This window comes from Clupea harengus, unplaced genomic scaffold, assembly GCF_900700415.2.
Source record: "Clupea harengus unplaced genomic scaffold, Ch_v2.0.2, whole genome shotgun sequence".
In the NCBI taxonomy this organism is placed as follows: domain Eukaryota; kingdom Metazoa; phylum Chordata; class Actinopteri; order Clupeiformes; family Clupeidae; genus Clupea; species Clupea harengus.
In genome coordinates, this window is record NW_024880445.1 from 1 (window position 1) to 21,920 (window position 21,920).

The following is a 21,920-nucleotide window of genomic DNA, read 5'->3' on the forward strand; positions in this document are numbered from 1 at the left end:
TATACCTTTTGGAAATCAGGTCATCTTTTACTTACTTTTACCAAGGGTGCCCAAACTTTTGCATGCCAATATGTAATACTCCTTTTTTGTAGTCTTTGTATAGAATTAAGTGGAAGATCATATTATCAGGTCTTTTGGCTGATAATGGTCTAAGGATAGACTGAAGAACAGTCTATCCCCACCCAGCTTTGAAGCAGTTTAGAGACACAAAGAACCCCAAGAGAGTAGAGATAGATCGTCCTCCAACAAGCTACATTTAGTTACCTTTACTGATTTTGAAAAGGGGTAGGATTTTGAAAAGCCAGGATTCCCTCAGAAAGAGACTTCAAATTAAGGGGAAGTCACGGTTTAATATACCTTATTTATACTTAGACTGCAGCTCTACCACAGAAGGACTTACTGTAAATTTCTGGACTCCCTGGAGACTGTCAAACCTGAGGTAGGAAATGTCATTCTTGTTTTTGCCACTGTCCAGGTCAGTAGTGTAGATCTGTTGGATGCCAGCGCCTCTGATCAGGGGCACACATTCATCACATGGGCATTTGGTCACAAACAGCATCGTGTTTTCTTCCTCTTTTATCTCGGCACTCCTTTAAGAAAGAAAATGTGAGTTTAGTTTGATCTGTGAATAATTAATTGTGACCTTCATAAGAATGAAAAACACATAAACACTTAATCCTGCCATATAAAGCATGCTAACAATACTCCTTCAGCCAAAGCGTTCCAGTTCAAAGGTCACCTGAAAGTGAGGGCGTTCTGCTCAGCATGGATGATATAGCGGTACTTCCTGCTCTGGCGGTCCTCCTGCTTGTCGTCCATCTGGGGATATTCTCCGTACTCAGAACCAACGGGGTACGCATTGTACCCACAGCCCACCAGGTGCAATCTGCCTGTGCCATCACAGAGGCCCTAGGACACAAATGAAGTTAGAAGGACCAATGGCCCAACCTTAGCCTTTACAGGAATGTTTCTACAAAATTACTATATTTAAAATTGGGACTTAAATTGAGTAATGTTCATAGAAGTGCCCCTGCCTAATCCTGAGATTGTTTGAGTAATGTTCATAGAAGTGGCCCTGTCTAATCCTGAGATTGTTTGCTTAAATTGAGTAATGTTCATAGAAGTACCCCTGCCTAATCCTGAGATTGTTTTCGAAGGACTCAAGTGTTCTGTGGCCCTGGTTAAATTCACTTCTCTAGGATTGTCTGAGGAATGTCCATTTAACCGTTTAAGACCCCAGGGCTCAAACCCAGTTTGTCATTGAGGATCTATGAGTAGCTATTAATTTAGCATTTTTTCCTTTCAAATGATCTATATAAGAGGATCAGATAAGCTGCTCGTGTTTTGAGATCATTTCGGAATGCTTGTTCTGATATGTAACATGATGATCACTTACCAACTGTCCCTCTGCCCAGATCACTGCCCCAACTCCAACCTTAGGATCCTCTGAGAAAACAAAGTAGCAAACAACTGCTAAATTCTCAGAGAGGGGTCCAGTCAAAAACAGCATTTCTCTGAGCTTAGGAGTTCAGCAGCTTTCTGAATAGGATCTTAATGATAAGATAAAATACTTTGTGAATACGGGCCCTGAAATGAGAACTATGACATGGCTACAGACAAGATCAATCAATGACATCTGATTAAGCTGACATGAATATCAGTCCTTCTAAGACAACGGGCTTGGCTCTGCTCTGCTGAGATAATGGCCCTTCAATTCCCACTTGCTAAAGCAACATTCTTTACATAATCATGTATGTCCCTTTAAGGGAAGTGAGCAAGAATAATTATGAGGGGTTAAGTTATGTGCAGAGATGCAGGAGGGCGAGACACCCACCAGTTCTATAAGCTAGTAGTTTGGCTTGAATGATGCAGTGTCTTATAACATCTTGGGATAGAGGTGGAGTGCTGACTGGGCCAGAACTGCCTTTCAGGTAGAATCCGTAGCCAGCATCGGCTAGACGGGGCATACTGGAGGCCACTGAGGACAACAGTCTCACCAGGGCCCTCATGTGCTGCCTCAGGTTGCTGAAGTACGGTTCAGCACAGAACGTCACAAGGCCCATTTTGGTTAAGAGTTCACAGTGCCTAGTTTCATCTACTACCAAAAACACCTGGGAGAACTTATCCCTGTTCTCCCACAGCTGCCGCCTAAAGAGATCCTGGACGTCCAGGATAGGAAGTTCAGAGGCAACTTTCTCCTGGAAGTCACAAGAGGAAGACGTCTCTTCCACAAACTGCTGCATGTCGCAGGCCAGGGGCTGCAGGAGGACACCCATGTACGGCCGACTGCTGGCCTTGAGCTTCTCTGCAGCTGCAGCATCAAGCTCAGCCTCCTGCTGACTGGCTCTGCTGCTGCCCTCTCCAATAGCCAGCAGGCTGATCTCAGGGTCTCCAGGCCAGTATGATATCCGACTGACCCCAGCTGAAAGAAAACAAAAGAAAGCAAGTCAGCATTACAGTTCTTGAATGAGGTCATCTCTTTAAAGCCACCACACAAAACTTATTTAAAATTGTAAAGATGAATGATGTTAATATGCTGGACCATATTTCAGTCATGGTCTTAAAGCACTAATTGCTTTAAATGTCTCACACCATTGATGATCATCTTGAGGCAGGTGGAGCAGGGCTTCCTGGAAAAGTACAAGTCACAGCTGGCGAGGCGGGGTCCATGCCTGACCACTGCTACCTGCCCAGCATGGAGCTCTGAGCTGGAGCAGTGAAGGCCCAGAATCCTCCTCTCTCGGACCACCACCAAACCAGTTCCTCGTGTCTGAAATTATACAGCAATCGTACCACACCTTCTTAACACATACACAATACATTTGCTATTGTGTTCTGTCCTTTTCCTTCCGTCCCAGGCATTGCTCCAGGGCATTTCTAAGGCATCAGGACTGGAATAGAACTAGTATGATAATTAATAGTTTTGAGGTAATCAAAATCAGGATAAACTGGGCCAAGGCTTGTCAAAAGAACATGGTTGTAATTTAAAATGCTGCATGTGTTTTAACACCTGAAGAATAACCAATGATCGAAAGTAAAAAGAAATATATTTCTATCCAATAGTACTTAAGGATAAGGGCCGATATGTCAGATGTCTTGACCTAGACTCATGATAGCTTGACAATAAAATAAGAATATTGAGGTAGACTTCATTCGTTGTCATAGCTCCTACTTACAGGTTCATTTTCGCTCTTGAACACAACCCTCTTCCGAGGAAATAGTTCCATCCATAGGCTCAACAACGTGTAAAGGTTAACTTTGGATAATCGAGGTCCATGGCCTGAAAAATAAATGCAATTCTTAATATGCCAGGTACTTTTCAGTCTGTCTCTTTTTGTCAGATCATTGTAAAGGAAGTGTCCGGCGGTGTTCCACTTTAACTGGTTATCATGTTGACTGGTGATGTCTGCTTACTTGTTCACTTGTGTTATCTCCTTCTGTTGCAGAAGGGCTGCAGATTGGTCAATCAATCAATCAATCAATCAATCAAACCTTTATTACAGATTCAGGGTCCAAGAGATCATCTGCATACATAGTATGGTTTACTGGAATATTACCATTTATGCACCCAGTATTTACTGCTTGGACAGATCATCAATATGAAGATGAAAACGAATTGGGGGCAAAATCCGCCTTCTTTGACACCATTGCTTACCCCTAATGTGGCTGAGACACTATTGCCCCATTTAACTTGCAGTCTGGTGCATACCAGTAAGCCAGAATTCTCACAATGTATTTGGGTACCCCTCTTTGATTTAATTTAAGAAACAACGTTCTATCATTAATACGATCAAAGGCTTTGGAAGCATCAAGAACTGATGGGATTTTACTTCTATACTTGATTATAATTTCCTTAAAGGAAATTCAAAGTTCGAAGTCAAATCCGATGCTCCACTTTGTTGTTCAATGAAGGCAAATTTTGTAGCGTGCAGGGGTGTAGCAGTGTTTCCGTGTGTGTGTGTGATGTAATTAGTCCCAGAATGCAGTGTGAATGTTAACGTGTAATTTGTAAATCATGTTTTGTGTCTCATGTTGGTGTGCATTGCTGTTTTTCGAACAATTGAAAAAACAGGTTGGATGCCAATTAAACCAAACATACTTGACTGACCAAATAAACCTGATAAACCATGAATGCATTAAATGTAAAGATAGAAGCAAGAGAGTAAAATTGTTAGTTAGAGACCATAAAATGGTTGGTTAAATAATATAATACCAATTTCCATACATTTCCACCAACCAATCCAATGGTATTGTCCTGTGGCTCAAGTAATCCTTTGGTTGTCTGTTTGCAGGAGAATAGCGCAGAGGTGTCCTGTAAGCTGATCTAAAGTGAAAACTTTTCAAATAATACAACTATGGCAAGTACCTGAGCTTGCAATGAAACCATGAGCAGACTGCTGCCCACACCACAAGGATCAATTAGAGACCAAAAATGAATATACTCTACATTCATATACATTTGCACATAACTAGGAAGTCACAGACTGCCTTAGGTTATCTTTGTGTCAATGGGAGAGGTTGTAGCAAGCAGCCAGTTGATAAAAGAATACAGTACTATCTGGCAGTCCTCAAAACCGATGAGCAAAAGGCCAGCAAACTTCTAACTTTGCCCCCAGTGGGTTTTCAGTGGTCCATTTGCCTTTTGAAATCTGGGAATAGGCTTTATTGCCATACTAAATAGACTATATCGGCATGGATTAAAAAAAACCAGGACGAATTGGAAACCTGGACAAATGGACAAACAAATGGACAAACTAGGTTACCAGGTTGACCTTACATCTTCAGCTTCGCGTTTATGGTTAGGATAGGGCCCATAGGAGCGTAGTTCACAACACAACCAAGTCAGTTAGGTCTTTGAGCGTCACCAGTTAACATGATAACCAATCTAACTGTGACACCGGACAGATAATAATGACATTCCGCGCACATACAATATCGCCTCAAATTTAGCAAAAAATATCGTTCAACAATAATTACAATGCAATACGCTACAAGGTGAAATGGGTTGTTATAACAAAACAAATCTATCATACACGTACTGTACCCTACATCGTTGCTAGTTTGACTAGCGCAAAGTCTAACCTTGCACTTTGGGGTCGGTCTGTGAACTGGCTTCCTTTACATGGCAGCTGTCCTCAGTGGTTCGCTCAGTGACGCATTTTTTGTCCGAATCACTTCGTATCTCAGCAATATCTGTTGCTTCCATTCAATCTTTTACCGAGTGTTTATTGTGTCATCTGTCAGATTAACAGCTGATATTGTATGTCCCCAGCTGATCCACCCTCTTCCTATATCGCATTACGTAGGAAAAAATGGGCGGTCTTATTGCAGGCCCTACTGTCTTGTTATTGTCCAGCGCTAGGGGGCTGGAGTTTTTTTATTTTTTTTTTATTGTTTGTTTGCTTGCTTGCAATCCTGTTTGTCAGTGCAGTTACAGTCAGAACACTGTCAAAATGTATGACACTCCTTTTGACAAATGTCTTGTTAGACAAATAACTCAAAGTAGCCTTTTTCCTTATAGTTTGCTTCTCAGAGCAATATTTTAGCACCTTTAAGTTCAAGGATATTCTGGCTAGATACTTTGAAATAGGGCTCTGTAAAATCCCTAGTGCTCCTTAATATGTTTCTCCCACATCACTGTACCCTAAAAGACTGCTACCATCCAGCCTTCAGACTTTTTACCCCACTGCTTTCTGTCAGGCGGTACCGTAGCATCCGGTCTTCTTCCCGAGGGCCATCAGGCTGCTAAATGGACATTGATACACTATTGCCACTTTCGCACTCGTCACTTTACATACACTGTCACTTTCAACTTACTGTTTGCACTAGTATTGTATCAGAAATATTGCACTACCTGTAACTCCCACATAGATTATTATATGTGTATTATATGTTATATATACAGTATATATGTTAGTATTATATGTATAGATTATTATAGGTTTAGCATACTGTATTGTATATTTATCTTGTATATGTAAGGTTATTAGATGTTATCATTATATGTATAGGTTATTATATGTTTAACACGTGTAAATTATGTTCAGAGTACTTGTACAGAGTGTATGTCATGTTATGTTATACTATGTTATGTTATGTTATGTAATGGTAGGTTGTTGCAGCACTATGGCCCTGCCGATGGAATATAATTATTGTGCCTGCTAGGTTTCACTGTACTAGGTCTTAGAATTGCACAGAGAGCAATGTCACGTGAACCATAATTCTATTGAATACGGTCACAAGAACCATAATTACAGATCTGGCAGTGGAGCCAAACAGCCTCTTTGTGAGGCAACTGGCATCTGACAATTTTACAGATTTACACTTACATTACGGGAAGAAATCAGATCAGTAGGATCATAGTTGTCTTCTCAGTTTAGCTCTTGGCTAAATCATCTTAGTGGGTAAATTAAATTAAGCCTGAAGGATGGCCATGCTCATTGTCTTATTGTCAGGTTTTCTCCACCTGCTGGAAAAATATTGTATATGAAATATTACATTGCATTCTTAGGCTCTGACAGCAAAATACTGATATTAGTTTAATGAGACTGCCAGTCAATCTGGATATTTAAGGAGACAAGGCGCTGCAAGTAAATAAGTAAGCAAAGCAGTTAAAGAGGCATTACAAGGTTCTTGATTAAGAACACAAAAGTAGGCCCACACAGTGAAGACCAAATATCATCAAAATTAATTTAGGGGATTTATAAAAACTAGCCACCTACAAAACACAGACCTTCCTTGAAAACAGTAAAAAAAAAACTGCATAATGTTACTACACAAAGGATTGACAGGTATTCCTGATAGGCTTGAAGTTTCTTACAATAGTCAGAAGTAAAAGCTTCTTACAATAATCTGGCAGAATAACAGGAAAGAGAGAGGCTTTAACCAAAGAGAGGGGTGACGTTTGGAGAATGAAAGGAACAATTATATTACAATTCCACGTAAGGCTTGTGTGTTTAAACATTGTAAGCCAGACAAAGAACACGTTCTATTGAACACTGTCTGTGTCTTTATAGAATGGATGATGGCAGCTAGGACATTTTGGCTCTGAAATTCAGGTATCAGGAACTCAAGGTCTGACCAAGTCTACAGCCCTACTCAGAGCTGGTTGTGATATGAACAAACATATTCAAAATACAGAATGGTTCCATACTTCGGGACAGCAGATGGCAGTAATGATCTACATGCGTTTACTAAGGTCCAATAAAATCAGTCGAAGGAAATAAAACAAAAACGAAGCTCCCAGTAATAGGCCGCAACATGAACCACGAAAAGTCCTTTAGAAAACGAATCCCGCTCCACAGGCGCGCATCTACACAATCTTTAGCTCATAAAAAAGAACGAGTCGTGCTTAGCTACCAAAAAAAAGTTCGTCGCTGACTTTCCAGTCAATTTTTGGTGCGTCTATGTTTTATGCCGAACTAGTTTCTTCAGAGCGCACAAGGATCTTGGTCGCGAGTGCTGGCACTTTTCGACACGTGATCATGCTACACCAATAAGGTAGCTGCTTTTTGTCAACAGAGTTGCAAGATGGCGTCCACCATGCCTTCGTCGTGCAGTACGGAAGACGAAGAAAATACACCGGAATGTCTTAATAAATCAAAAAACAAACATTGTTTTATGCATATTACTTCAGTCAAGCACGAGGAGGTACATTATTTCACCACTACACGATGGAATACATACAGGACAAGCCTACAAACGTGGCTCGGGTTGGAGGGTGAGTCTCGAGACATGGCTGAGAACTTCAAACACTGTGTTGATGTGGAGTTTGAAAATATTCCCGAGGATGCATGGGCCAGCTGAGGAAGGCCTTAATTGAACTGGTGAAAGCCAATGAAGGCCTTGATGCTTCAAACTACAGGTAACTGCAATGCATTTTTCTCTCAAGTCTTATTATTTGTCATGTGCAAGTCCAGCTTTACACAACATGTGTGTGACAGGCCTGAGAAACTGTTTTTAAGTCTTGCTGTTTGCACAGACATGTACCAGTTGGCAACAAGGAGAATAGCTGGTGTGTGTGTGTGTGTGTGTGTGTGTGTGTGTGTGTGTGTGTGTGTGTGTGTGTGTGTGTGCGTGTGTGCGTGTGTGCGTGCGTGCGTGCGTGCGTGTGGTGTGGTTAGTGATGTTGTGTGCCTTTCTTGGGCATCTTTGGTGTTAAATGTGCTGTATGGCAGATAGGTTCTAGCCTGTTATGTCTTGTACCACCTCCACCACTCTCTGCTTTTCATGATACTCCTGTGACTCTTAATTGTCACTGTTTTGTTGTGTTGCAGACAGGATATGTTGAAGAAGAGGCTGACTCGTGATTTCCCCCATCAGTATCAAAAACCTAGAACGGTCACGTAGAGCTGATGCAGGGTCACAACGCATACAAATCTTAGACCCGGATCAGAGGACCCCAACCCAATGGAAAAAGTTTCTCTCAGAAGGAACAAATAAGGAAGCACTTGCCGAATTCCTGTATGTTGCATGGAAAAATGCAGACCTTACAATAGTGGGCAAAAACCTCTGCTTGTACATCGCACATACAAATCAATGTCACGGTGTGACTGTTAAGGAGAGTGTACAGTCTGTTCGTGTTGTTGAAGACCTGTTGTTGTTTTTACATGCACAACATGCTGCACGGGAGCATAAAGCTGTCATTATCAAGAGCTCTGACACTGATGTGGCAGTCATTGCTGTAAGTGTGTAGACAGATTTCCCATGCAGTTTATATGTTTTCACAGGGACTGGCAACAGGACACGTATCATTGACATTACCAAGGTGTCATCAGCAAACAAAATATAAGTGCTCCATCACCTGCTGAATGTGGTTGGCAAATAGAGGATGGGACCTTGCACCTGGATGACCAGAAATCCGGCCCCTGACAGTGGTTTGCATGTGATACACTGCGGCTGCAAAGGTGCCTGTGAGACAGGAAGATGTTCCTGTTTTTCTGCAGGACTGTGTTACAGACTTATGTCGTTGCTGTAATTGTGCCAACACAAAAGAAACTGAGGAACTGGAAGATAACTCTCCTGACACTGACAGTGAGGACTGAGTGTCCTTAATCTGTTATTTCTTATTTAGTTTTGTACAGTTTTATATATCATATTTCATATTTTTCATAAAGATTGTTTTTATGGTTCATCAGTGTTGTTTTCATTTGTGGAAGAATGAATGAATGAATGAATGAATGAATGAACGAACGAACGAACAAATGGTCATTGGTATAAGTACAATTACTGCCTTTTATTGATACAAGGAAGGAGGTTTATTTGTCACATACATAGAAATACTAACGTAAAGCATGTAGTCATTGTGTGTGTTCAGGATACGGAATGCTTGAGGAAAGAAGCTCCTCCTCAGTCTCTCTGTTCTGGTCTTGTAGCAGCAGAGACGTTTGCCTGACCTCAGTGTTTTGAAAAGTCCATGGTCAGGATGTTAGGAGTCCTTTACAATACTTTGGGCCCTGGTACGTAGTCTTCTCTTGTAGGTCTCCTGCAGAATAGGGAGAGGTGCTCTGATGATGCGGCACTGCAGTCACAGGCTGTACAGTTCCCATACCAAGTGATGATGCTGTCAGGACACACAGCTGATGGGTGCTGATGCTATGAACTTCCTCAGCTGACGTAGGAAGTACAGTCTTTGCCTTGATTTCTTCAGTGTGTGCTGGGTGTTCACAGTCCATGTTAGATCGTCAGTAAGGTGTATTCCCAGGTATGTCAAACTTGATCTAAATGACTTAACATAAGCATAACATTATCGTATATTTGCCTCATTGTTCTTATGGGACGCGGCTATGTATACAGCACTATTTAGAACCCATTTAGCCCACTTTTGAGGATGTTCGGGTGTTTTCCTCTTTATCGGTAACGTTGAATCTAACCACGGGAGCCGCCATCTTGCCATTCTGTTGACAAAAAGCAGCTACCTCATTGGTGTAGAACGATCACGTGTCGAAAAGTGCCAGCACTCGCGACCAAGATCCTTGTGCGCTCTGAAGAAACTAGTTCGGCATAAAACATAGACGCACCAAAAATTGACTGGAAAGTCAGCGACGAACTTTTTTTTGGTAGCTAAGCACGACTCGTTCTTTTTTATGAGCTAAAGATTGTGTAGATGCGCGCCTGTGGAGCGGGTTGAAACGAAAACAGTGTTCATGTTGCGGCCTATAAGCAGACATGCCGCTGAAGAAAGCTGTCATTGTACCCGGGAATGGAGCAGGGGATGTTGAGCGTGCCAACTGGTATGGGTGGGCAAACAAGGAAATCAAGAAGGTAGGTCAATATTTGGAAAGTGACTGGAACCATTTGCCTATGACTATCTATGCGTTTCTCACTCAGATTCCAATAATAGTAGGGCCTGTTAGCCTAGTATGCTGCACTGTCAACTTAAACTAAAACTAAGACGAAAACTAATGGGTTTGTCAAATGTAATGGAAAACTACAACTAAACCAAACTAATAATGATTGCTAATTACTCAAATTAATAAATAGGTGAAGACAAAAAATTGTCGTTAACGTTCCAAGACGGCGGACGTCGAATCCATTTAAGGGTGTCACACTCCCAAAATTCTGTTTAGTCTATAGCCAACAAACTTAAAGCTAAACTTCAGGATTTTTCAACCTGAGCAGTATCTTTAGATCTTTTTAGGTCCAAACGTTTACTAAGGATAATTAACGATCGAAATCGGTCCAGTGTTAAGTTAGAACGCTATAACCGGCAACCTGAAAACAGCTATACAGTGTGATTCCATGGGGCAAGCAGTGTCAAAGTAAACTGCTTGTTTTCGTCACTGACGCTATGATGACCATATAGCGTGTCAAAACACGAACTAATAGGCCAAGGTAAAGTAGTCAGGTAAAGAAGTCAGGTGTGTCCCCTATGGTACAATTTCTAACTTAAAAGTGAAAGCAGTAGAGCTACACTTCAACCATTTGAGTGGCTGACGTCAAACCTCTCATGTGCTACAAGCCTTGTTTTTTAAATATACTTGTGTACATTTATTTCTAATGTAAGTCAAGTATTCTCCGAAATCAGTTGACCTCAGGATGTCAAACCAAGTGTGCAACTTGGAGACAAATATCCCTCATGTGCCACAAGACTTGTTTTTGAAGTATACTTTTGTAAAACAAAAAATAGAATAAAAAAAATAAATGCAAATCAGTTATGTCCATGTGCACACCCCTAGGCTTTTATAACTTTGGTGTGCTTTTGTGTGGAACTGTGGAAAGGCAAATAGTTCAAACAGCACTTCAGCAAGTTCCTAATACAGTGCTTTTCACCAACACTAGGAGGCAATCTCTTTTCTTCCCAAATACTAGTGTACGCTAACACAGGGGTGCAGTTCTTCCCCAAGGCCCTAGGGGTCACTGTCACAGAAACGATATAATAAGAATACACTTCTTTAATCATTTTGACATTGTTGATCACACAATTTCAGCAGATATTTTCAGTTTGTTTTACACTGAAACATTACAACATTTGTACAAGGCTTTCACGTCGCTGAATAGAGGCAGGGGTCAGCTTAAATGTTATTTGAAAATATTTAGCTTAAATATTATATTTAGCTTATAATAATAAGTAACTTTTAGCATTTTGTTGCAGAAGTGTAGCTACTGTAGCATTTTTAACATTTACCAAACCCCTATTAAGCAGGCAATAAGAAATTAATCACAGTAAGCACTATAGGTCTACAATCATCAACAACTAAATCATTATTCATTATTAATAATAATACTAATAATATTGAATTGAATGTACTGCAATTATATTATTATTACATTGACTTTCAAAATGATCATTTCTGGGGAAAACAGTGACTCCCCTTAAGTCTATCTCTAAGTTTGAACAAAAATGGGTGAGCATGAAAGGCAATATGAACCAGTCTCTTTTATCAAGATGCCTTAGGATGTCAGTGATTATTCTGACAGTATTACATTTGGTTAAGTTTGAGAACAGGATCATGTTGGCATGCTTTTCTGACCTGCAACAACTGCTTTAAAGATCCCAGATATGACCTGCCTGTTGAAGAACATGCCTGATCCAGTGACGGCACGTGAGACAATATGGCTACCCTTCATGGAGAAGGAGCTGAAGTGTGATGAGGAAACCGTAATCATCGGTCACAGCTCTGGGGCGGCTGCTGCCATGAGGTACGCAGAGACTCGCAAAGTATTCGCCATCATCCTGGTGGGGGCCTACACCTCAGACATGGGAGACGAGACTGAGAGGGAAAGTGGCTACTTCAGCCGGCCATGGCAGTGGGAGCTCATCCGAGGGAATGTGAGCCACATTGTCCAGTTTGGCTCCACAGATGATCCCTTTCTGCCCTGGGAGGAACAGGAGGAGGTGGCCGAGGGTTTGAAGGCGGATCTGCACAAGTACTCGGACCGTGGCCACTTCATGAACTCACGCTTCCCTGAGCTCATTGATGTGGTCAAGAAGTTCAAAGAAGCTGCTTAATATGCAACAGGCATCCACATCAGCGCATTCTTTTCTGTACACCAATTAGTTACATTGCATTTCCCACACCAATTCCCCGCTGTGGTCATCTGTTTTACTGTGTAGAATCACACAACAGCACAAAATGCAAACATTTGTTCTTCAAACCAATATTCACTGACACATTTTGGAAGTTCCCTACCAGAGAAATGAGAGTGAAATGAGAACAATTTTGAGACTGATCACAAATGTGTGAATAGGTCATAGATGTCATGGTTAATATTGAAATCAAATTCCATCAGTTCCTTAAGTTGATTTATCTCCTGTCAAAGATGAATACATACGTGGCTTTGTCCCTTTATTACAATTTATCTTCATTCGGACACAAAATATCCCATTGATCTCATGATTAGCCCTACAACTATCTAGAACCCTCATGTAGCCTGCAAAACAGCCTGGATTCGTTATATGGATTTGAAAGAATTCTGGAAACAATCCTAAAATATTTTTTTGTTGTGGGATAAATTAAAGTTCATCAGAGCAGGGGACATTTTTATAATATACAGTTCTCTGAAGTAGGCGCGTTGCCGGTTTTTGAGATAATGGGACCATTTCATTTACTAGAAACTAGAAACAGACAAAACCTCTCTAAATTTGAGATAACAATGCACTTGACCATGTTGGCATGCTTTACACGTGAAATTTCCATATCATTCACCTGAGGCCAACCATGAGGGTGCTGTTGTAATGAGCAGGTGTGTAAATAAAATATCCACTGAGTGGAAATGAAGTGCATTGAGAGACAGTTGTCAAACCTAAGTAGCCTGGTGCTCCCATCCCACATTCACAGCATTCACTGCAATCCCTAGAAGACCTAGGGGTATAGTCTGCTAGTGCACTCAGAAGCTGAAGTGGTTAAAGCATTTTCAAAACGTATTATTTTGCAGGTGACAGACATGTGTAATATTCAAGAATACGTCTGTATTTCCCTAGTCTGTATGCTTCACCTCTTGTCCATTTTTTTGTCTTCAGTTTTGGTGCCTTACCTGCTGCTGCTATCTCTGCTTTGACATTGAAAACCCTTGGTCATTGACTTTCATAAATTATCTAGGGACGCTGGAGTTATCTTCAGTGATCATTACCCTGATTAATGATGTTCTTTCAGTGCCCCCTAGAGTTCAACAAATGCAACTGTAACTAACTAAATAAAAACTTTTTTGTGACGCCTTGAATGTGATTTTTTCCATTGCATTTTTATAATTAGTAGGTTCATCTAATTATCATCTCAGGTTGAATACAATTTAGCCCCACTCTGCAAAGATGATGCGGTGAAATATGAAATGATATGATGATAACAGCCAGTGGAGTAAATATTGGCATGGAACTTTACGAGTTTCAAAAATAAGATCCTGGTAGTAGCAATAACATTTTCAAACATCTACACAATAGATCCATAACACATTATAGAGCAAAGGTTAGAGAAAAATCTTTGTTGTCCATGAGGTGGAGCTATTAGCTAACATAACTAACTAATATAATTACAGAAGTACCATACAGTACAAATTAAAGTAGCCTAGTTTCCTGCAAAAATATAGCGTCCATGCAAAACATGTGTCAGGCTTAAGGATAGTTTGAATGATTCCAGTGCAAGAGCTTGACATTCTTTAGACTGCACAACATAAGACGTTTATTTTCACATGTTTACGGTGTTATTTCGTCCTTTACGACTGTAATTCGATAAGGCCCGTCCTCATACGAAAACAAGTTGGATACGAGGCAAGAAGCATACCATGATGCATAATGTAAATGAACAGACTTGAACTCTAATATAGCCTATTCTATATGAACCACTTTGAAACAGTTTTTATACTAACATGCCTCTGGATTGAACACAAGGTTCTGACACTTTAATACATAGCACAGTTGATTCAAGTAACACATCATATCAAAACTTAATAACTTCAAGTAGTATTATCTTATCTTACAAACACGGAATCTAATATTCAGTAAGCTATCTAATGTTGCAAATGGTCTTTAAACCATATATTTGCAATTTTGGTGTGGTCAGGGTTAAAATCAGTTGCTACAGGCTACTTTTCGATATTTTGTCTGATGGGGGTATTGCAGCGCCGGCCTTTCCAGAGGTAGCCATTCAACCTAGGTCCTTGGATTGGTCGATTAGTCAAGGCAGCAAGCAGGGCTGGACAGGAAACGACTCTCACACAACGCGCAACAATCCCTGCTCCCAGGGAGAGATTGCGAGAGGGAACAGAGCGACCAATGTATCATTAAGCAAATGGGAGTTTCTGAGGCGGGTGGTCAGTGAAAAAAGAAGAAACCGCTTGCCCTCCCCTCAACTGGCACATATTTTTGTTTACCGGGATTTCTTGTAGGATTTTCCCAGTTTCATCGCGTGCTGAAAGCTTTGTTGTAGTGTTCCCACCAGGAAGGAGACTTCATTGTCGAGCGGTATTGGATCTTAGAGCAAGTAAGCATATAAATGTTCCTTTTCGGTGTATGTCTGTAAACCTATATCATACTGAAAAGATGTATTTCATGTACATGTAGTGATAACTAACGATGGCTAAATGAGAAAGACCTAAAACACCTAACTGTTCTCCTTGGCATTGGCTGCCTCCTGGGCAGAGCCCCTTGAGAGAAATTTGTCTCGGGAATCTCAGAGAATAGAGGATCCCTTGAATACGAGTGTATAGCCGCAGAGGCGACTGTAAATGTACCGCTAGACTACTGGCGTGAACCTTGGACGTATTTTTTAAATGTATTATGCATTAAGGTTTTTGGGCGTCCTTTGAGGGTCCCTCGACCATTAGAGTAGGCTACACATTAGCCTATATGTGTACCATGGAAACATTTATGTAGTATTGTGGGCCAGATGGGGCTTCGGCTTGGCTCTTGTGCAACCAAAAAAACTAGGGTGTGTTTTGCAGTGGAACACTGGGTGGTAGGCTACCCACTGCCTGCGGTTATCAGTTATTATTTTGATTTAGCGAGATATACAAGCTACTAATGCCACATTTTGCCTCAAACTAGTTAGATGACACCCCTCATCACATGTCTGGCATGGCTACACATGCAGCTAGTTAAATAGCCTCCTGTTCTGTAACGATGAGTGTAGCCTTAACAAAGGTGAATTTGTAAGTGTTTTCAAAAATGTGAGACCCATTGTCCAGCAGGAAAATTGGGGTGACATCTTGCAACTGATATGTAGTTTGGTGACCAGCGCAGCCAACATCACTCGACAAATCGTAACCAGCCATTGAGTGTGCCACCACCCTTTCTAATGTGAGCTAGTTAGCAAGTACAACAATCCTTGTTGCAAGTTTAGCCTCTGACATGAGAGCTCATTTTATAACGTATTGTTTTACTCTGCAACGTAACTGAAACGTATAGTCTGTAGCTTATACGTATGTTTGTTTCATTTACCCATTTATCCAGGGATCCCTCGAGTTAATGTATCGCAAGCTAGGCTGTCTGTTCTAACCTTGGCAAGCGCTTCCATTGTCTTTCCAGTCAAAGGTGTAGATTTAGGGATGTGGTTTAGTTTCATTGCCTATAGGCCTACTTAAAACGATGCTGCTCATTTAATGTCGAAACTGACTATGTAAGTAGTTTTATGTATGTAGTCCCGCTCTGAACGCCTGTGTTAGGTTGGGGCTATTGTTTCCACCAGTCTTCAGGGTGTAACATGATTACCATCGTGCATGGGATGAGTCGGCAGATAATTGCCAACTTGTTGGTAATGTCTGTTAAGCTTAACTGTAGAAATAATCCAGTTAGGCCGCCACTCAAAGCCAGTAGGTTCGGGGGGTACAGCCTTCTCTACACGCGTGTCCTGGTGAATCGTTGGGGAGGGGAGTTGGAAACGCAGCTGTCAGGACCGATATTCCCCAAACGACTGTAACAGCCGTGTAGCCATGATGGCACGTGCTAATACGCTGACATTATTGTTTCATCCCTACAAATGCCTCCTTCCTCAGTGTTAAGTCATGTTTGCCTAACTAAAGAATATCATAAGAGAATAACAACAGAGGACCACTAAGCCACATAAATTGTAGTTCCTCATAACTCTGTGGCTTCTTGTTTGTTTTTTGTTTAGTTTGTTTTGAACCTATAGTTAGGTCAATGAGTGCACTGTGCTTATCCTGTGTAGTGTCCAATGGCGCCATGGGGATCTGTTTTCATTCAAATTTAAGGAAAGCATGTGGACTTGACTCTACAATAGATCAGTGTCCAGACTGAAGGATGCAAACGTCTGCCCTCCTGAGGTCAGTGTGTCACGCAAGTGGTGATGACGAGAATCCTTGCAAATATTTTGCCATCACACAGAGCTGTCAGCAACAAGAGGTCAAAAAGGGAGGTCTGGAGGTCATGGACACTTGGGGAAACTCAAGACTACTGTCTGGGCACCATCTCGGTCTGATGGGGTCATATGCTGGCTGCGTTGTGCCTAAAAATTCACTGGCATCAGAAACGAAGGGGTTGTCCGACTAGGATGGGGCTTGAGGAGGGTCTGTACCCCCTGGCAGGAAGAAAAATAGCAATGTGGTGTTACTAAAGATCCCTCCGTCTCTAGCCCTCAGGCAGTTGGAAAGGCTTGGGTGGAGGGCACCAGCCTCACCCCTATACTAGCTCTCACCAACTCACTTGCTTTGCTCTCAATGCAGACAGCAAGCCACGTGGAAAACATGGTTTCCTCAAACAACAGAGAGACTGGCAAGCAGCGAGACGTTCTGCATTTGTTTAGGAAGATGACTACTGATTCTATGGTCTTCTCTAGATCACGAAAATGAGAACAAGTCCTTGTGACCTGGGACATTCTTGCAGGGTTTTCATCTTGAGAATTTCTATCTGACACAGATACTCGATTCAAGCACTGCAGGGTTTTTTGTAGGGGAATCATTGAGAAACACAAAGTGAAACACAGGAGTTGCTGGATGCTTTTCTTGTTTCCTCTGCCAAAGTAGAAGAGGGAATATGTCTGATGAACACACTGAGAAGGGGAATGTGCACTCCTGGGTTCTTTGTATGGCCGCAGCCAAACTAACGAGAAAAGCAGCTGTTGCAGGGGCTCTCTTGATTAGTTTTGGTAAGGTCCAGGGCAGGCTTTGGTCTGCTGTGTGTGTGTGTGTGTGTGTGTGTGTGTGTGTGTGTGTGTGTGTGTGTGTGTGTGTGTGTGTGTGTGATGTAGGTAGGGCCCCTTTGTGTGTGTGTGTGTGTGTGTGGTGGTCATATATCACAGCTGTCACAATGTGATGGGAAGTAGACACACTTGATGAAGATCTGAGGGAAAGTGTCCTTGGAATAGCAGAGCTGTTTTTCTTTGCCCTTATTGGGCGCTTGTGCTCTGTGCCCCATCTCCAGCTGGGAGGCTGAACCACACAAAGAACCCCCCCCCCCCCCCCTCCCACCCTTTAATGAGGGTTTTGTTTCATCCCAGCTCTGTTACACTTGGGAGGGGCATCAAAGACCTGCCTAACACAACTTCAGGACATGGGCCGGCGGGCAGACACACAAGAAGGGCCTGGTGTCACCCCACACCAGCATACGAGTGGGCACCTGGCAGGGAGCAGCTGCCAATGTTTCAGGGAGCATGTTGGCCCGCTGTGGTGCCATGCCCAGTATCCTGTCCCTGTTTGTGTGTTTGTTGGGTGTGGTGGGGAAAAGGCGTGGCTTTACGATTTTATGGAACATGATTCTGCTGCCAGGCTGCCAACTCGGAGCAGCAGCTGGCCCTGCGAGCACCCCTCTGATAACTCAGTTAGACGGGTGATGAGTTATATAGGTGCGAGGCACAACAGTTGTAGATACTTCTGTAATAGGCTGTAGTAGGCCTCTCACTTGTGCTTCCCCCTGTGCACAAGTGAATGGCAGCAATAGATTTAGGGGAATGGCCACTCGCACAAACAAGCACAAAATGAATTTGTTTGAATTGTCTGTAAATCACGTTGTTGCTTAGTGATACATTTTGTGGATGAGGAATAGTTATGAGAACATTTATTAATGATGCATAAGCTGTAATCTGTCTGTATTTGAGTGGAAAAGAACAGTGGGTCCATTCTTCTAATGCAGTGGAAGGCAGACAGGTGCATTAATAGTTGGCTAAGGATGATGCTGTTGTTTCATTTTTTGCCTGAGACTGCTTTGGAGGAATCAAGAGCATCGTCCCAAGCAGGACGTGTCATCAGTAAAGGTGCTAGCGTAGGGCTTTACCTCCTTCCTTTTTCTCTTCCATTCAGACTCCTTTGTTCCTCTCCTCCAGACTGTCTGCCTGAGTTCAACTCCACTCCCTTCCCCTCTGTTTTTCTTCCTTTCTTTTTCCGTCCCTCTCTGTTCCACCCAAGTTGCACTTATGAGCCTGGTTAATACAGCTCACTGTATGTGTTGACAAAGGCAGGCAAGCTGTTACTCGGGAGCAGATGGCCTCTGTTCCCTCTGCCTCTTATTTTTGTGTTAATCAGTATTGACGTGTGTGTGTGTGTGTGTGTGTGTGTGTGTGTGTGTGTGTGTGTGTGTGTGTGTGTGTGTGTGTGCGTGTGCGCGCGCGTACATTACCGTGTGCGGGGAGATGGTCATGTGACAGGAAGTTTCCCCTAGTGGGGATGTTATTGTGGACTTGAATGGATCCCATATCTGTGACCCAGCCTCACTATCTAGTGAACAGGATGGGATGACCTGGATGAACCAGAACTCTTTCACAGGTCCGTGTTTCTGACTGGACCCCTGCCACATGGTGCCTGTCTTCCTTTATTAGACGTTTTTGAGGAAAACCTTAAACATTATGACTCCGTCTGAGTGCTGTAAGAGAAGTGGGACTGAGTCTGAGGCGGGTGAAGAGGCTGAGGCTGGAACTAAAACTGAGGCTCCAATGTCAACCCAGCTGACAGTCCTGTTGGTGATCTGACATCAGGCTGTCCCTGAGTGTGTCTTAATGTTGGAATGATCCCAGAACAGTGGTGTCCTAAGAAGGCAAGCTGCTCTTTTCCCTTTAATCCCTGGCTCTTCTGTGGGCTTTCCTAAAAAAGAGAAAGGCGAGTGTTGCCCCATAGTACTGTCACCCACTGCTCTGCCGCCATTCATGGGCCTGGACGAGGTCAGAGGTTATGGTTCCATATGGAGGGAGTTTCACCAAGGAATTCCAACCATGGTTTCAGATAACTGGTTGTGTGAACATGGCAGCGGTTATGAAAGCACAGGGTCATCCCAGAGCCCTGTTTTAGCTCGCCTGACAACACTGATGAATGATGCCAAAGACTTTTATCCTTGACTTAGAGAAACAAGATGAATGAAGGTCAACAAAAAACCTGGCCCTGGACTGCACTGCCTGAGGAGGACCTTAAGGTCCATTTCACGAGGGCCTGATTCAGCTTCTGGTTCTTCAAAAGAATTGGTACCAACAAAGAGCCATGGGCCTGGCAAAAGTGAGGTAGTTCCCCAATTTTTGCCCCTGGAGGATCCACGGCACATTGTTTGTTGTTTTTATCTTCTGCACCCAGCTTCCATTGTTCAGCCTGACTTCGATGTAGAGAGTTTTGTATTAAATTTGAAGTTGAAATGGAAGCCGTCTTGCTGGGAGTGTTTGTGCAGTAGAGTTGAGAAACGCTGGAGCTGGATTTTTTTGGAAAAGCAGCAAAGTAGCTCAGCAGGAGCCTGCAGACATCCGGCCTGCTTAGCCACTCAACATGCTGCCAAGGGGAAGGGGGCATGTGTGGGCCTGTGAAGAGACCGAGGAAAGCTCAGGGTGTGGGCTAGGTCCCCATCCAATGATACTCTTGGCCTGGGCTTCCGTCCTCCTTGGGGTCGAGAGCAATGACCTCATGCCACTTTAGTGAAATCACCATGACGACAGGGCTTGACCCAAGGCCAGCTGGGATGAACATCATCTGTCCGCATGGCAAACAGCAGAGTAGCTGGACTGGCTCTCGTCCTGAGAATAGATGTATTGGATAGAGAGTGAACCATTAAGGCGAGTGCAGGACTTTAAGTCTTGTTTTAAAGCTTAAATGGGCAAAAGGCACCAGGACCAGGAGAACTGAATGCGTGACCAGAATGCGCCCCATTTGTTTATGTCTTCCATGTGTTTGTACTTTTGTGTCACTGCTAGAGCAAGAGCACATTCCATTCCCCCATATCTAATCTTTTGAGAGTATGCTTACTTGATGAGTATACACTATCAATATGTAATTAGTACCAGAGGATGTGAGGACAGGAGAAGGCGTGAAAAAAAGAACATACAATTTGAACATTCCTCCCCACTGGCACATTGTACTCTCATTTCCTCCGGGAGGTTGTTTGGTCTGAGTTGTGTGTCTCTGTGTGCCTGTTCAGTCGCTGGTAAAGGACATAACAGGGCTATGTGGCTGAGGTGTGTCTGTGTGCCTGTTCAGTCGCTGGTAAAGGACATAACAGGGCTATGTGGCTGAGATATGTGTCTCTGTGTGCTTGTTCCGTCGCTGGTAAAGGACATAACAGGGCTATGTGGCTGAGATAATGTTTACTCTTTCGGCCCATCAGTCATAAGGGTTGTGCCTTGGGCCCCAAAGCTAACGCTGTCATTGGCATGTCATAAGGTGTTTACAGCAGCACTGAGATCAGCTGAGCGTCTGGTGGCCTGTTATAGCATGACCTGTATAGGATGTCAGTCCTATGGTCAGTACAACCCTCTTCCTCTTCTAGTATCTGCAACTCTAGACTACTCTTGCTCTTGCCTAGCAAGACTCTCCTCTGGCCATCTTCCTCTTTATATGTTTTTTTTTTTCTTCTTCCTATTTTCTGGAAGTACAGAGACATCTTTGTGCTGCTATTGCGCACTAACTGCTAGCTAGCTTAAATTGGCAGACACTCCCAACCACCACCACTTGCTTCCAGTTGATTCAGTTGACTTTGAGGTAAATGGCCATGCTGTAATTAATGGAGCCGGTGGCAGGCATCACTTTATTTTGATGTGGTGATCATTTTATGTCTGGAAACTTCAGCACCACTGTCTTTCCCACCCTGCTGTCTATTTTGGGAGGTTCTGAGCCATGTGCAAACAGAATGAAAGCATGGAAAGTGGCATCAATGTCGATGGCCTCCTATTGCTATTCAGATATTAACACACACACACACACACACACACACACACACACAGACCAATGATGAGGCGTATTATTATACAAGTGGAACTTTGAAACTCATATGCACTCTGTGAACCCCCCCCCCCCCCCCACACACACATACACACACTCGTCCCAGAAGACCCACTCCCAGGGTGTGGGCTGTACATGGAACACTTTGCACACATTTTGGTCAAAGCAGCTGCTGTGACCTCATCCTTACCCCACTGTGTTGCTTGGCCCACCAGAGTGACCCTGACTGACCACCAGAGATGCCAGCCTGTTGACAAGCATTTGAGGGCCCACCAGGTTGACTGCTCTAGGTTAGACCAAGTCACCTGGTGGTGTTGCCATACTCCTCACACACAGGGGCCTTC

General features: G+C 42.9%; 2 protein-coding genes across 2 annotated transcripts; one reads left to right on the forward strand and one right to left on the reverse strand.

Annotated features, from left to right (window-relative positions):
- Positions 1-10: 10 nt before the first annotated feature.
- cdadc1 (cytidine and dCMP deaminase domain containing 1) lies at positions 11-5,680 on the reverse strand. Its single transcript, XM_042706964.1, has 7 exons — positions 5,083-5,680; positions 3,177-3,280; positions 2,593-2,770; positions 1,835-2,422; positions 1,397-1,446; positions 740-909; positions 11-590 (listed from the first exon to the last, which is right to left on the reverse strand). The coding sequence occupies exons 1-7, from the start codon at positions 5,204-5,206 to the stop codon at positions 359-361; spliced, it is 1,446 nt and encodes a 481-aa protein (XP_042562898.1). The 5' UTR covers positions 5,207-5,680; the 3' UTR covers positions 11-358.
- Positions 5,681-7,181: 1,501 nt separating this feature from the next.
- rbbp9 (retinoblastoma binding protein 9) lies at positions 7,182-13,662 on the forward strand. Its single transcript, XM_042706965.1, has 3 exons — positions 7,182-7,243; positions 10,155-10,263; positions 11,993-13,662. The coding sequence occupies exons 2-3, from the start codon at positions 10,168-10,170 to the stop codon at positions 12,449-12,451; spliced, it is 555 nt and encodes a 184-aa protein (XP_042562899.1). The 5' UTR covers positions 7,182-7,243; positions 10,155-10,167; the 3' UTR covers positions 12,452-13,662.
- Positions 13,663-21,920: the final 8,258 nt, after the last annotated feature.